At 43.4% G+C, this 17,604-nt stretch overlaps 2 protein-coding genes across 4 annotated transcripts in view; one reads left to right on the plus strand and one right to left on the minus strand.

Annotated features, from left to right (window-relative positions):
- LOC137538746 (low choriolytic enzyme-like) overlaps window positions 1-17,604 on the plus strand; it is a 1,161,243-nt gene that overhangs the window by 582,617 nt on the left and 561,022 nt on the right. The window lies entirely within an intron of this gene.
- LOC137537974 (astacin-like metalloendopeptidase) overlaps window positions 1-17,604 on the minus strand; it is a 192,307-nt gene that overhangs the window by 140,114 nt on the left and 34,589 nt on the right. Inside the window, exon 2 of the mRNA XM_068259895.1 lies at window positions 2,046-2,070. Within this exon, the coding sequence (XP_068115996.1) occupies window positions 2,046-2,070 (25 nt within the window). The remainder of the gene's footprint in view (window positions 1-2,045; window positions 2,071-17,604) is intronic.

Consider the following 17,604-nt stretch of genomic DNA (forward strand, 5'->3'; position numbering starts at 1 on the left):
ACACACACATATACACACACACATACACACACATACACACACACATACACACACACATACACACACACATACACACATACACACAGATATACATACACACCGACTACACTACACACACACACCTAAAGAAACACACACACTATGCAGAGGCGCCAAAAGGATAAAAGGAAGCTAAATGAGCTTAAAAAACAAATTCTTGGTAAATAGAGGAGGCAGTGGTGGACTTACCTCCTCCAAGTAGACACACAACGACTGTAGTAAAGACAGTGAATATATTTTATTTATGAACTCCAAATATGCAACGCGTTTCACATGCTTGATCCCGCTTCATCAGGCAATAACAACGGAGCAATAGCATATGTGGTCAGTAGAAGAGCCAGGCGCCAGTACTTTGAAAGTTCATTCGAAAGGTTTGAATGGTCATAGGGGAGGGAGAAAAATAAATAACAACAAGTAGCATGTAATAAATAGTAAGGAGGCAGCGGCGGCGAACCACGCTGCCACTGCAGCTGCCTCTATCTCCCTACCGAGCGGTACTCCTGTGCCTCGGGCGTCTAGCACGCTGAGGACGGGTATCTCATCAGCACATATGTGCGGTGAGCGCACCGTCGCGACCTTTATGCGGCACGGAGGCGCATCAGCTGACCTGCGGTTCGGCTTACGTCACGCCATACGTCCACCGCTGCTGATTGGCTGGGCGTAGGGGGGCGTGCCTCAGGGTCTCCTCAGGCTCTTAAGCCTGGAGGATTCAGTAGGTCCTCGTCTGCTGTTGCGAATACTTGGTGTTAGCGCTCAGACCTTAGATATATCCGGTGTGCTTTGATCCGGGAGGAAACCGGGGATTTCACACAGAGATAGGAATTGTTGATAGTTATAATTGAATACTGTGTTTTATATGTGTATGACTCTTGCTCGTTCTGACTATTCCTCCGCTCAGTGACTCTGTACTTCTGCCCATCTGATCTTGCTGCCGACTCTGCCTGTTATAACCTTCTTGCCTTTGCCTTCTGACTTTGTACCGTATCTGTCTGTCTGTTGCCAACCCGATTAGTCTGACCACTCTACTCTCACCAGAGGGCCCTTGTCTCCGGTGAGGGGCTCTGTACTGTTAGTGCCTACTGTTAGTGCCCACCAGCTCCTCTGGTGAAGTATAGCTAAACCTATCAGTACTACTGTTGCACCAAGCACTATACTTGCTATCTCATTAGCTGTCTGGTATACTTGTATTATTGGTGATTCTGCAGATCACCATATAATCAGGTATATATCTGTATTATAGGTGATTCTGCAGATCACCATATAATCAGGTATATATCTGTATTACAGGTGATACTGAAGATCACCTAATAATCAGAACTCTGTCACTTGCTGACACAAATCGTTACATAGCACTTCTGGGATATCTCTGATAGAACAACAAAAACCAATGAAAGTGTAGAGATGGAGGAAGAGCAATCTTACTTTTGTTTGCTATTTTTAATATTTCAGAAATGTTCATTTTACTGTTGTCTGTGTTGTCATTATTATTGTTACCTACAAAAGAAAATAAAATGATATTGTACATTGTGTAGCAGAACATCAACATAACATCGAACAATTGCCCATCTTAGGCTACAAGAAACGCCCGAGGTGGGGGATTTACTGCAGAACCTAATCTGCCATCTTTGTACTAGTTCTCTTAATATAAAATGGTAAGAGGAACTTTTAGACTTCTCACATGTTTTAGACCATTTTTTCCTTCATTTTTTTTTTTTTGTAATTTTGTATGTAGTAGCACAATGTTGGTAAAGATACTCCCAGTATTCACTTTTACCGGTGACACAAGTGAGTAAGTTTCTCCAATGCAATTAGAAACATTCAATTTTTATTTTTTTTAGTTCTCTGGGGAAGAATTTGTAATTTTCAGTTATAAAGTTGAACTGGACGTTCCGGCTGCAAGCCTGTGATTGGCTGCCGGGGGATGGGGCCATGTGGGTTCACTTTCATGTTACAAACACGGTCTTTATTGATACCACAGATATAAGATTGTTTAGCGATGTACTTACCCGAGGCATCACTCAGAAAGTCGCTCTACAAAAATAAGAAAAACAAAAACATAGTTCAGAGTTTATGAAATGTGTCAGGATATAACCAAAGCAAAGCAAAGTAAGCCACTTGTGTGTGCTGCAAGTCAATTCATGTCAAATGCAATGAGCTACATTCTGAACTGAACCCCCCTCTCCCTTCCCCGCCAGGTGGGTCACACAAGTAAGTGGAACAGTCCACTCACTAGTCCGTGCTCAGTGTGCCAAAGTGCCGATATGTCTGCACATGGCACTCCCGACTCCAAGGAGGAGATATCAGAGTCTGTGATTGCAGCTCTTTGACAGGGTAACCAAGCAGCTCGGGGTGACCCAGGAAAGTATAGGGGACTAAAAGAGACCAAAAATCCTTCCAACTAAAAAGCAGTGCTTGCTGGCATTTGCCTTCTTAACCGGTTCAGCCCGCAGGTGTTTTCACCTCAAGGACGGAAGCAATTTTCCCCTGGCGGGGCTCCTTCCATTCATTTGCCAATAACTTTATCACTACTCATCACACATAGATGATCTATACCTTTTCTTTCACATTACAAATTAAGCTTTCTGTGGGCAATACTTGTTTTCAGTAATTATTTTATGGTCTATGCATTTTATAGGAAAATCCAGGAAAAAAAATACACTATTTCTCCAATTCCACCCCCTATAGTTTTAAAATAAGCAATGCTACCATAAGTAAAACCCACCCATTTTCTTTGCCCATTAGTCCCGGCTATCACAACATTTACATTATATTCCTAGTACAATGTATAGTGCCAATATATTATTTGCAAATAAAGGTGTATGTTTTTGGTTTAGGGTTTTTTGTTTTGTTTTTGTGTACTAAAATAACAGTAATATACCCTCATGACATACATTAAAAAAAAAAGCTAAGTCCCTAAGACAACTATTTGTATTTTTTTGTACTTTTTTTTAAACATCTGCTTGGTAACTGGGGTGGGGGAGGGGGCTTTGGAAGGGATCATATTATTATTATTATTATTATTATTATTATTATTATTATTATTATTATTATTATTATTATTATTATTATTATTATTATTATTATTTATTTATTTATTTTTTATTAAAAAAATGTGTAAGTAAACTTTTTCGCCACTAGATGGTAATAGAAACAATCCATGAATTACCAGAAAGTGTTTTATTTTTTTTTTCACTTTCATTCACAATCTTAATTATGAATGGACATGGCCGCAGATCGGGATCATGTCCATTCATTACACGCACTGCGATTGGTTCGGGGAAGCCTTTCTTACCTTCCCCAACCACCGACAAGGAAAATCTCCAGGGTGCACTGGGCAGTGACCGCCGCTTAAACACTGGATGCGGATACACGTCCAGATAGACTTGAGCGGAGCCTATTTGGACGAGCATACTCATCAAGATATGTTGAACCATTTATAACAGAAGGCACTTGCAATAATTCAGCTTTAATCGAACATCTATGGCTACCCACAATGCACTACTACTGAATATGCAAATTATCTCTTTCTGCCCCTTAATCCAGGCTTGCATCCAGAACCTCTGGTATATAGCAAGCCTATAGCTTTACATTTTACCCAGCCACACCAATCCGACATGTAGACAGCTTGTTTCGGACTGTTGGTTCTCCTCAGTGCATGGCAGGGATTGATATGGCTTGATGGGATAGCGCTTGGACCCCCCTCTCCCTCTTTTTTGACAATCTTCCCTAAAGTGCTAATAGGAACAACACAAGGCAGTGCAGACACACAGCTTACAACAAGAGCAAAAGAAAACATGTCACAAGCAAATTGTTCAGACAGGAAACCAGCACACACAGCAGCTAGTTTACTATCAGCACAGACAGGAAGTAGCAGCTTCTAGGGTACACATTGAGGGTAACAGAGATCAGCACACACTGCAGCTAGTTTACTGTCAGTACAGGCACAGAGTAAGGGCTTATAATGGTGGTAGAAGAGGTTAGGGCACCCTGCAGCTAATTCACTAGTAGTATAGGTGCAGAGTATCAGCTTATACTATAAATAATGGAGACAGCAGGGATCAGTACACACTGCTGTTAGTTTACTACCAGTACCCGTGTTGCTTGCTCATTTTCGCCATAGTAATTTTAGCATCGAAAATACTACAGTCTATGTCGAAAACATTTTTGCGAAAATAGCTTATATTTTGTAAAATTGTTATTTTACCACAAAAAAAGCATGAAAATGCAGGAAAACAATATTTCTACTATTAATTTATTTATCTATATTTTTATCAAAAATATTGCAAAAAACGCAAAAAATAACAAAACTTATTGTTGATGACATTTTCACTCAAAAATTGAATTCAACATCATTATTTTTGTGAAATTTAATCCGAAAAGAAAATTGCCACTTTTGCTCACCACTGATCAGTACATGCGCAGAGTAACAGCTTATCTTGTACATACTGGAGATAGAAGGGATCAGCACACACTGCAGCTAGTTTACTATCAGTACAGGCACAGAGTAAAAGCTTATACTGTACATACTGGAGGCAGCAGGGATCAGCACATGCTGCAGCTAGTTTGCTATCAGTACAGGCACAGAGTAAGGACTTACACTGTACATACTGGAGGTAGAAGAGATCAGCACACACTGCAGCTAGTTTACTGTCAGTACAGGCACAGAGTAACAGCTTATACTGTACATACTGGAGGCAGCAGGGATCAGCACATGCTGCAGCTAGTTTACTATCAGTACAGGCACAGAGTAAGGGCTTACACTGTACATACTGGAGGTAGAAGAGATCAGCACACATTGCAGCTAGTTTACTATCAGTACATGCACAGAGTAACAGCTTATCTTGTACATACTGGAGATAGAAGGGATCAGCACACACTGCAGCTAGTTTACTATCAGTACAGGCACAGAGTAACAGCTTATACTGTACATACTGGAGGCAGCAGGGATCAGCACATGCTGCAGCTAGTTTACCATCAGTACAGGCACAGAGTAAGGGCTTACGCTGTACATACTGGAGGTAGAAGAGATCAGCACACACTGCAGCTAGTTTACTATCAGTACAGGCACAGAGTAACAGCTTATACTGTACATACTGGAGATAGAAGGGATCAGCACACACTGCAGCTAGTTTACGATCAGTACAGGCACAGAGTAACAGCTTATACTGTACATACTGGAGTCAGCAGGGATCAGCACACACTGCAGCTAGTTTACTATCAGTACAGGCACAGAGTAACAGCTTATACTGTACATACTGGAGGCAGCAGAGATCAGCAAACACTGCAGCTAGTATACTATCAGTACAGGCACAGAGTAACAGCTTATACTGTACATACTGGAGGTAGCAGAGATCAGCAGACACCGCAGCTAGTTTACTATCAGTACAGACACAGAGTAACAGCTTATACTGTACATACTGGAGGCAGCAGGGATCAACACACTGCAGCTAGTTTACTATCAGTACAGGCACAGAGTAACAGATTATACTGTACATACTGGAGGCAGCAGAGGTCAGCACACACTGCAGCTAGTTTACTATCAGTACAGGCACAGAGTAACAACGTATACTGTACATACTGGAGGCAGAAGAGATCAGCAAACACTGCAGCTAGTATACTATCAGTACAGGCACAAAGCAACAGCTTATCTTGTACATACTGGAGGCAGCAGGGATCAGCACACACTGCAGCTAGTTTACTGTCAGTACAGGCATAGAGTAACAGCTTATACTGTACATACTGGGGATAGCAGAGAGCAGCACACACTGCAGCTAGTTTACTATCAGTACAGACACAGAGTAACAGCTTATACTGTACATACTGGAGGCAGCAGGGATCAGCACACACTGCAGCTAGTTTACTATCAGCACAGGCACAGAGTAACAGCTTATACTGTACATACTGGAGGTATCAGGGATCAGCACACACTGCAGCTAGTTTACTATCAGTACAGACACAGAGTAACAGCTTATACTGTACATACTGGAGGCAGCAGGGATCAGCACACACTGCAGCCAGTTTACTATCAGCACAGGCACAGAGTAACAGCTTATACTGTACGTACTGGAGGCAGCAGAGATCAGCACATGCTGCAGCTAGTTTACTATCAGTACAGGCACAGAGTAACAGATTATACTGTACATACGGGGGGCATCAAGGATCAGTATGCACTGCAGCTAGTTTACTATCAGTACAGGCACAGAGTAACAGCTTATACTGTACATACTGGAGGTATCAGGGATCAGTATGCACTGCAGCTATATTACTATCAGTACAGGCACAGAGTAACAGCTTATTGTAACGATGGGTGTCAGCACGCAGAGAGAATCTGATTATTGGTGATCTGCAGTATCACCAAGAATACAGATATATACCTGATTATTGATGATCTGCAGAATCACCGATAATACAGATATATTACTAACCTCTGGACACCTATGTATATAAGAGTGTTTGGTGTAACAGTAATACTTTGAGAAACACACCTAATGAGCAGGTGATCTTGGGCAGTATAGGCAATACTGCTTTAGAGAGTACAGGAACCTTCCAGCAGCCTGAGGCTCTCCAAGGGGTGGAGTCAGGCTGAAGGTAGGAAGGACCAGAGAGTGAGTGACACCTAAAGGTGGACGTCACTGACAGATCTGGAGACTATCTCTTAAGGAGAGAGATAGCTCTCGAGGTCGGGCAAGCCAGGTCGGCAACACACGGACAGACAAAGTACAAAGACAGGAAGCTGATTCGGTATCCAAGGCAAGCAAGGTTTGGCAACAGAGTATCAGATGTGCGAGGTACCGAATCAGATATCAGAGGAGTAGTCAGGAAAGCAATAAGTCATAACAGATATCAAACAATGCCTAGTCTGGGTGTGAGGTCCTTAGTTTCTACACCCTGGAACTGATCTGATGTATAACAGAATGATAACACAGGTTCCCTAGTCTGGGTGTGAGGTCCGTGGTCTCTACACCCTGGAACTAGTCTGATGTATAACAGAATGATAACACCAGTTCCCTAGTCTTGGGTGTGAGGTCCGTGGTCTCTACAACCTGGAACTAGTCTGAAGAATAACAGAATGATAACACAAGTTCCCTAGTCTTGGGTGTGAGGTCCGTGGTCTCTACACCCTGGAACTAGTCTGATGTATTACAGAATGATAACACAAGTTCCCTAGTCTGGGTGTGAGGTCCGTGGTCTCTACACCCTGGAACTAGTCTGATGTATAACAGAATGATAACACAAATTCCCTAGTCTGGGTGTGAGGTCCGTGGTCTCTACACCCTGGAACTAGTCTGATGTATAACAGAATGATAACACAAGTTTCCTAGTCTGGGTGTGACGTCCTGGTTCAAACACACTGTTGGATCTGACTAAGGTCTGAGTGCTTCCACGTAGTGTTCGCAACGGCAGACAACTTGTGAATGGCCAGCAGTAACTATATATGGAGTAGTGCTCTCTAGCCACACCCCTAAGTGATCAACCAATAGTTACCAGCTCTGGGATCAGCTGATCGGCTTGGTCAGCTGATCCCCCCGTGCCCACCATAAAAGTTCTGCCTCTCAGCGCGCGCGCGCATATTCCTAAGCCTGTGTGAACTAACAGACTCAGCCACACCAGACATGCTTGCAAACCGCCGCGCTGGACGTGGAACCCGCCGCCTTGCTGTCAATACATGTGGCGGTTTTTCTGCGTTCTGCCATGTTACCAGACGCACGCTTCCGCGTGCAAACCGCCGCATTGGACACGGAATCAGCCGCCTTGCTGTCAGCACACGCGGCGGCTTTTCCGCGTTCTCTCACACTTATACTGTACATACTGAAGGTATCAGGGATCAGTATGCACTGCAGCTAGTTTACTATCAGTACAGGCACAGAGTAACAGCTTATACTGTACATACTGGAGGTATCAGGGATCAGTATGCACTGCAGCTAGTTTACTATCAGTACAGGCACAGAGTAACAGCTTATCTTGTACATACTGGAGGTATCAGGGATCAGTATGCACTGCTGCTGTTAGTTTGCTATCAGTATACGCATAGAATAACAGCTTATACTATACATACTGGAGGTAGCAGAGATCAGTAATATGAACAGCTGTAGCTAGTTTACTATCAGTACAGGCACAGAGTAGCAGCTTATATTGTACATAGTGGAGGTAGCAGAGATCAGTACACACTGAAGCTAGTTTACTATCAGTACAGGCACAGAGTAACAGCTTATCTTGTACATACTGGAGGTATCAGCGATCAGCACACGCTGCAGCTAGTTTACTATAAGTACAGGCACAGAGTAACAGCTTATATTGTACATAGTGGAGATAGCAGAGATCAGCACACGCTGCAGCTAGTTTACTATCAGTACATGCACAGCGTAACAACTTATCTTGTACATACTGGAGGTATCAGGGATCAGTATGCACTGCTGCTAGTTTACTCTCAGTACAGAGTAACAGCTTATACTGTACACACTGGAGGTAACAGAGATCAGCACACACTGCAGCTAGTTTACTATCAGTACAGGCACAGAGTTATGGCGTATACTGTACATACTGGAGGTAGCAGAGATCAGCACACGCTGCAGCTAGTTTACTATCAGTACAGACACAGAGTAACAGCATATGCTGTATATACTGGAGGTAGCAGAGATCAGCAGACACTGCAGCTAGGTTACTATCAGTACAGGCACAGAGTAACAGCTTATACTGTACATACCAGAGGCAGCAGAGATCAGCACACACTGCAGCTAGTTTACTATCAGTACAGGCACAGAGTAACAGCTTATACTGTACATACTGGAGGTAGCAGAGATCAGCAGACACCGCAGCTAGATTACTATCAGTACAGGCACAGAGTAACAGCTTATACTGTACATACCAGAGGCAGCAGAGATCAGCACACACTGCAGCTAGTTTACTATCAGTACAGGCACAGAGTAACAGCTTATACTGTACATACTGGAGGTAGCAGAGATCAGCAGACACCGCAGCTAGATTACTATCAGTACAGGCACAGAGTAACAGCTTATACTGTACACACTGGAGGTAGCAGAGATCAGCACACGTTGCAGCTAGTTTACTATCAGTACAGGCACAGAGTTATGGCTTATACTGTACATTCTGAAGGTAGAAGGGAGCACCACAACCTGCAGTAGTTACCCTTGGAGGCGCTGATATCATTCTCTACTCAACCATTGGGTATTTGCTTTAGGGTATAATTGACATGAGGAAGCAGGTAAAACTTGTGAAACATGTTGTCATACCCTTGGTTTTTTGGTATAAATAAATTGTCTAGTTTAAAGGGTTAGGGTTAGGGTTCAAGTCACCATTGGCTTTTTTCTTAAGTAGAGGTGACTGAGTCTCACGCCTGCCTCTCCATTTTAAACTGTTTTTGTTTTATTTTGTTAGACACCTCCACCCTCTTCCCATAATCATTAACAACTCCAATCTGCAATCTCTCAGCACTTTGAAGGCAGATCTGTGTAAGCTGCACATTGCAGAGGATTTCATTGTCAGTTCAGGGATTTTAGGAATTTGTCAGGTATAGTAAAGATGGTAATAATTTATGATAAACTAATCATAAACATGAGTAATTTCCAAGGTAGCAACTGTATGAGCAGATGAGGAAACTCCCCGGTCCCCACGCAGGCTAAGACATCGCTCTCTGTAAAGATAGTATTTTGTGTGCATATATATTGTTGTATTTATTAAAGGGGAACTTCAGCCTAAACAAACATACTGTCATTAAGTTGCATTAGTTATGTTAATTAAAATAGATAGGTAATATAATCTCTTACCCATCCTGTTTTAAAAGAACAGGCAAATGTTTGCTTTCATGATGGCAGCCATCTTTTTTGTTGAATGGAGGTGACAGGGAGCATGAGACACAGTTCCAACTGTCCTGTGTCCTGAGCGCCTCTCCCAGTTGCTAGGCAATGTGAATAACAACATAGGAAATCCCATCATGCTCTGCACAGCATCAGGGAAAAAAGCCTGGGCTTTTTTTCTTTGATGGGTGGAGCTTAGCCAAAAATGCAGCTAAAAATGATGCTTTGGTAAGAAAAACAAAGTTCTGATGCTGTGAAACTGTTAAAGAAACACCAAGCCTTTTCAGTGCTGCTGAGTAGATTTTTAGTCCGGAGGTTCACTTTAACCAGCCTCTTATACATTTATCTGGCACTACATGTGCAATATTGTTTAGGTCAGGCTTCCTCAAGCAGGGTACTCTGCAGGGGTTCCTTGGCATTTTACCCCATCGTGGGGATATATAATGGAGCTCACTATAATAGGTGGTACTGTAACAAGAAGCACTAAATTGGGGCATCAGGACAACAACAACAAATAACATTTGTAGAGCGCTTTTCTCCCATAGGACTCAAAGCGCATAAGCATGGCTCAGACCATCGTGGTACAGAGGAAGAATTTTATAAGTCTGGAAATGCCAGGCTAAACAGGTGGCTTTTCAGTCTGGATTTGAATAGCTCCAGGGATGGTGCTGTCTTTACTGGGTGTGGCAGGGAGTTCCAAAGAGTAGGGGCAGCATGACAGAAGGCTTTATCTCCAGATTTTTTGAGGTCTGGGAGTGACCAAGTTTATAGAACTTGCTGATCTGAGGCTGAGGAGACAGTATAATGAGTGGCGGTGTAATGGGGGTAGTGAAATAAACAGCCACACCTACTTTTCAAGACCACGCCTCCTGCAAAATAAGTGTCGGGGTTCCTTGCGATCCAAAAGCTATTTGTAGGGTTCCTCCAGGGTAGAAAGGTTGAGAAAGGCTGCATTAGGTCTTCTGGCCACTATTATACTGTATGTTTTCATTTTTTTTTTATTATGGTTGCTCTTTTTATATTTTGCCAGAGGAAGTGAGCTATAGACCCGTGAAAGGCGTTGTAGCAATTTTTGGAGTATAAAATAGAGAAATTTTGTTCTTAAAGGACAGCCGTGGCCAAAATAAACTAATGAAATAAACAATTGTATCTATCTTCCTTCTCCTAAAAATGACTTTTTAAGAAGATATTCCAGTTTTATTTTATATTTAAATCTACTTTTTAAGTTTTAACTGTTTTATTGTCTTTGCTCAATGACACATTCATTGAAGTATGCCAGAGCTAAAATCTATGAACTATTGGCCCTTTTTATCTCTTCCATGCTCTCAGAAGCTATTTTCTGCTAGGAAAGTGTTTTATAGTTGGAATTTCTTATCAGTGATGGTCACACTGTAGTCACTTCCTGTCTGAGTCAGGACTGAGTCAGCCACTTAAATACCTGATATTTAACTCTTTCAGGCAGAGAAAGAAAAAAAGGAACACAGCCTAGTTATTAGTGTGCTAGGCACTGTACATACACATGTCTATCTCATCATGGGCCTGATTCACAAAGCGGTGATAACTCAGTTATCACGCCTAAGAGACTTTAGGCATGATAAGCTTTGCACCGCTGAGTTAGCACCGATTTGTGCTCTTTATCGCGCAATCGCGCAACACCGCGCGCAGCGCCCATAGGGATTAATGGGCGCATCGCGCGCGCTGCACCGTGCGCTGCGCGATTGCGCGCGCAAAACTTTGCGCACGGAAAATTTGCGCGAGTTTCTTCTTATCATGCCTAAACTGAGTTTAGGCGTGATAAAGGGCTTTTCACAGGCGTGCAAACACTTTGCACCGCTTTGTGAATCAGGCCCCATGTCACATGTCACCTCGGTTGTATTTTAAACTGACTTGAATCTGTCAAGCCTTCTTCTGTGGGGAGGTGAGTCCACCACGCCCCCCACCACCACCACCACCACCACCAGCACCGTTTAAACTGTTTTAACAGATTTCATACCGTACTGGCATCTCTGTTTCCAAATATCACATCTATCCACCCTGGTGGAAGGGTACTTGCCCACTTTTTCTACAAGTACTACAGAGAGCGACCTCTTAAGGTGGCCACACACGATACAATACAATGATCCAATGTTACGGCAATTCGATAAAAACGATCGGATCTCCCCCAAAAAATCGAAAAGCTTTTTTTTCATTCGACTGAAAACTCTGATCGGATTTCCCTTCTTTTTTCGATTTTTATCTATCCGGAATGCCAGATACTTTTCTTCAATTTATCTAGAGATTGTATGGTGTGTGTTAGATTGTCAATGTATTAATATACACACCCAAGCAATTTTCTCAGCGTTTCCAATCATTTATTATCATAATTGGGGAAAAATTGAGCATACGTGTGTGTGGTACATTGGTCATATTTTTGAAATGTTACAATCAGTCAGAAAAATTGATTGCAATTCTTAAATTGAACAGATATTTAAAAAATTGTATGGTGTGTGGTCACCTTAGGGGACGGGAGTTTCCTCATCTGCTCATACAGCTGTTACCTTGGAGGTAGCCCATCCTGTGAGTAGTTTATCATAAATGATTCCCATCTTTACTATACCTAAGATAGTACACTATTGTGTGCTCTACATTGCCTCCCCTCCCTGCTTTATTCCATGTACTATTCTATCCTTTATTGCATTATTCATCACTTTAAGGCAGACCTGAACTCAGAACTTCCTCTCTGCTCTGATAGATAAGCAACAGCACGATAACCTTTACAGAAAAACATGTCTTTGTTACAGCTGATACAAATCCTGCAATAAATCTGAAGTGTGTCTGCTTCCTGCTTTCATGGAAGCAGACATATAGTTAACAGCCTGTGCTTTCAAATGAGCATATCTGCCTTATCTGCCATGGCAGTCAGGTGACACCGAGAAGAGATCAAATTGCAACCTTTGATTGGTCACAGACGAGACAGGCTAAACTCTCTAAATACATACAGGGTGCATTACTCTCTGTTTTCCTCCTGTCCTGTGCAGGTCCATTTTAAGTGATTTTAAACCCTCTTACATATTGGTACACTAATGCATTAACCATAACACAACCCTCAGCATAGTGATACAAAGAAAGGCATGCTCTGATGAAGCACCTACCAGTTCTGGGGGTGTTATGGGCATAGCGTGTCCGAGGGACCAGACTGCAGTAAAGAGCAGGAGGAACAAGACTTGGGAGGCCATCTCTGGTGGAGTCTGTTGGTAGTGGAGTTATTTCATACTGACTGTACTGTACGCCCGGCTTATATTCATCCAGAGGGGCTCTTGTAGCCAATCAGAATAGAGCTTGGCACATGGCAATTAAACTCCTCCATCCAGTTTTTCAGCGACAACAAAGGGAATGGGGCCAGAGGCAAGGATCAATCTTTTTCATGCTGCTCCACTAAGTTTGACAGGGCAAAGGTTAATACAAGGTTTATTGACAGTATTCAGGAAAACTCAATCACCACTTTCGTACCGCACATCTCTGGCCCCTTCAGGAGTAGAGACTTTTCTTTTCTAAGTATGAGCTGTGATTGGCTCATAGCGATCACTGGGTTAGGAGCCAATGACATTGCCAGCAGAGCAACGTGTGCAGCAAGACAGAGCAGCGCAAACAGCGAGCGCGAATGGACTGCGCAGCGGGAGTCACTGAAATCTATGCCCTGGCTGGAAGGTCAGCTCCTAAACTGGGTGTAGATTGAAGTCACTGCCATCTGGGGACAGTTACCAGGTAGAGCCCCAAGTGACTAGAGATGAAACTTGAAAATGACCACGTAAAACTGCCAGCTGTCATTAGCCCGTATAACCAAACAACTATAGATAAAGAAAACTTGTGACTAAACACATAACACCGGAAGTTGTCAGTAGACCATATAAACAACTATAGCAAAACAGAACTTAGAAACAACAGCATAAAGCTGGAAGCTGTCAATACCATTAATGACCCATACTCACGGGCAACCAAAACTGCATGTCGCTAGCACACGGGAGCGTGTGCGCGACAGTTCGGCGACAGCTCGCCGCCACGTCCCTCCGCATACACACTGCGGAAGAGGGACTAGTGGCGCGACGGAAGCTGTCGCCGACGTTCCTCCTCCCCGCCGGAAACTCAGTGCGCCGGCTATGAGGTTGCTGTCGCTAGTCCGCATACACACGCGGACTAGCGACAGTTGCGGCGGCAACTGTCGCTAGGCGATTGACCGGGTCAATCGCCTGGCGACAGCAGCGACGAGCGACGGTTCGGGGGGCGCGCCCGTGTTGCGGCTCATACTCACGGGCGACAATTGTAGCCCGTGAGTATGGGCCATAAGACTGTAGAGTAGATCATTGTTATCTTACGGTGCTATACCCGTCCTGACACTCATTCAGCTGCTCCGTGTTGTACTTTGGATGCACTGACCAGGGCCGGGCCGAGGCATAGGCTGGAGAGGCTCCAGCCTCAGGGCGCAGTGTGAGAGGGGGCGCACAATTCATTCAGCTGTCATTCCTAATTGTGTTTGAAGCAGAGAGAAATAAGAAAAGGGGATACATAGCAGTGACTGCAAGCCAGATAACTAGATATTAAGGTGTTGGGGGGGGGGGGGGTGTTGGGCGCTGTGGCACCTCTTAGTCTAATAGCAATCAGTGTGTGACGGCTGGGGTGGGAGGAATGGAGGGGCGCACTTTGCTGTCTCAGCCTTGGGTGCTGAAGGACCTTGTCCCTGCTCACTACTGAGGAAGCATGCATGCGCATCTCCACTTGAATGACGGAGCTCTGTTTCTTCCAGCGGTGATCGCCGCTAGGAGACTGTTAGACAGCGAAACCGCTGTCTATTTACACTGTACAGCATTGCAATCTAAGGCAGCGCTGTACTGGGGACAGCCGTGTCACTCTGCTGTCGCCTCTGGAGGCCCAAAGGTGATTGGCTGTCATAGGCTGATGCCTATGATAGCTGATCACTGTGATTGGCTGGCAAGGGAAGGGAGGGAGGATCAGGTAGAAAAAAAAATAGTAATATTTATGTAAAAAAATAAAAAAATAAACATACCTGCAGGGATCAGCAGCCACCAACAGAAAGCTCTGCTGGTGGGCAGAAAAGGGGGGTGGGATCACTTGTGGGCTGAGTTGTACAGCCCTGTAGCGAGCCCTTAAAGCTACAGTGGCCTGAATTGTAAAACAATAGCCTGGTCACCAGGGGGTGTAAGCCCACGGGCCTCAAGAGGTTAATTCCAAATAATATATTGTCGCCATACACTGTAATAATAATAATAATAACAATATAATCTGAACATTTGTATAGCACTTTTCTCCTGTCGGACTCAAAGCGCTCAGGAGGCCACCCTGCAGTGTTAGGGAGTCTTGCCTTGAACTCCTTACTGAATAGGTACTTGACCTAGCCAGGATTTGAACCCTGGTCTCCCACGTCAGAGGCAGAGCCCTTAACCAGTAGCTGGGACTAATGGACAAATAAAATGTGTGAGTTTTATATATGGTAGCATTGCTTATTTTAAAACTATTGGGGATGCGATAGTGTTTTGTTTTTTTTTTTGTTTTTTTTTTGTATTTGACTATAAAATGCACAGAAAAGAAAGTAATTATTGAAAACAAATATCACCCAAAAAAAAAAAAAATTATTATTTTGTATTGAAAAAAAAAAAAAGATATACATCATTAACGTGTGATGCGTAGTGATAAAGTTATTGGCAAATTAATGGAAGGAGTGCTGACAGGGGAAATTGCTTCTGTCCTGAAGGTGAAAACACCTGCGGGCTGAACTGGTTAAACTTTTCTGTTATTAAGTGTTTTAAGATTGCAGTCCTTAGGCATGGAAACAGGAAAGAGAGGTGACAGCCATACCATAGCAGTTACATAGTTATTTGGGTTGGGGAAAAAAAAAAACATGTTAAGGTACAAATAGCCTCACATAGTTACATAGTTACATAGTTACATAGTTACATAGTTACTTAGTTATTTTGGTTGAAAAAAGACATACGTCCATCGAGTTCAACCAGTATAAAGTACAACACCAGCCTGCTCCTTCACATATACCTGTTGATCCAGAGGAAGGTACAACACCAGCCTGCTCCCTCACATATCCCTGCTGATCCAGAGGAAGGTGAAAAACCCTTACAAGGCATGGTCCAATTAGCCCCTAAAGGGAAAAATTCCTTCCCGACTCCAGATGGCAATCAGATAAAATCCCTGGATCAACATCATTAGACATTACCTAGTAATTGTAGCCATGGATGTCTTTCAACGCAAGGAAAGCATCTAAGCCCCCTTTAAATGCAGGTATAGAGTTTGCCATAACGACTTCCTGTGGCAATGCTTTCCACATCTTAATCACTCTTACTGTAAAGAACCCTTTCCTAAATAAATGGCTAAAACGTTTTTCCTCCATGCGCAGATCATGTCCTCTAGTTCTTTGAGAAGGCCTAGGGACAAAAAGCTCATCCGCCAAGCTTTTATTTTGCCCTCTGATGTATTTATACATGTTAATTAGATCCCCTCTTAGGCGTCTTTTCTCTAGACTAAACAAACCCAGTTTATCTAACCTTTCTTGGTAAGTGAGACCTTCCATCCCTCATAATTTTGTAGCTCGTCTCTGCACCTGCTCTAAAACTGCAATATCTTTTTTGTAATGTGGTGCCCAGAACTGAATTCCATATTCCAGATGTGGCCTCACTAGAGAGTTAACCAGGGGCAATATTATGGTAGCATCTCGAGTTTTTATTTCCCATGTCCCTGATGTTCGAGGGGAAGGTGAAAACCCTTACAAGGCATGCTCCAATTAGCCCTAAAAGAGAAAAAAAAATCCTTCCCGACTCCAGATGGCAATCAGATAAAATCCCTGGATTAACATCACTAGGAATCACATACAAACACAAATATATTCTCAGCGCTAAAAGGATACCCACAAATGTAAAACTGAAACACAAGCAGTACAAGACTGCTATGAAAGATCCTGTTCAAACAGTCCAATGCAATGTCCACAAATTAGAGATGTCGCGAACCTGCGATTTTTGGTTTTGCGAACCCGGCGAACTTCGCTAACCGCAATAGGCTTCAATGGGCAGCCGGACTTCAAAAACTACAAACACTGTTTTCTTGCCACAAAAGTGATGGAAAAGATGTTTCAAGGGGTCTATCACCTGGAGGGGGGCATGGCGGAGTGGGATCCACGCCAAAAGTCCCCGGGAAAATTACAGATTTGACGCAGAGCAGGGTTATAATCCCTTAAAGGCAGAAATCACATTGCATTCCTAAATTGGAGGCCTAAAGTGTTTGAAAAAATCTTGAGTGTGTATACATGGATCAGCAGGTAGTGTAATTAGTGTACTGCTTCACACTGACACACCAAACTCACTGCGTAGTGATGGCCATGCTGGACTGGTACCAGAGGCATATCTAGAAGGGTGCAGGCATGGCTGCCTCTTCCTCCTGCCTCATGCTTCACCACCATACTGAAGGATGCCTCTCAGGCATTTGTACCTGCTCTTATACTGGAGGACATCTCTCACTACCTATACTGAGGGGTCTACTTATACTGGGGAACACCTGCCAAACCTATACAGGGGGGTTACTTATACTGAGGGAAACCTCTCATTACCTATACTGAGGGACTACTTGTACTGGGGGGATACCTCTTACCACTTATGCTAAAGAAGGCTACTTATACTGGGGAGACATCTCTAACTACATATATTGGGAGGGCAACATAAACATGGGTCTACTTATACTGGGTGAACTACCTCTG

The sequence above is a fragment of the Hyperolius riggenbachi genome, chromosome 11, assembly GCF_040937935.1.
Source record: "Hyperolius riggenbachi isolate aHypRig1 chromosome 11, aHypRig1.pri, whole genome shotgun sequence".
Taxonomy (NCBI): domain Eukaryota; kingdom Metazoa; phylum Chordata; class Amphibia; order Anura; family Hyperoliidae; genus Hyperolius; species Hyperolius riggenbachi.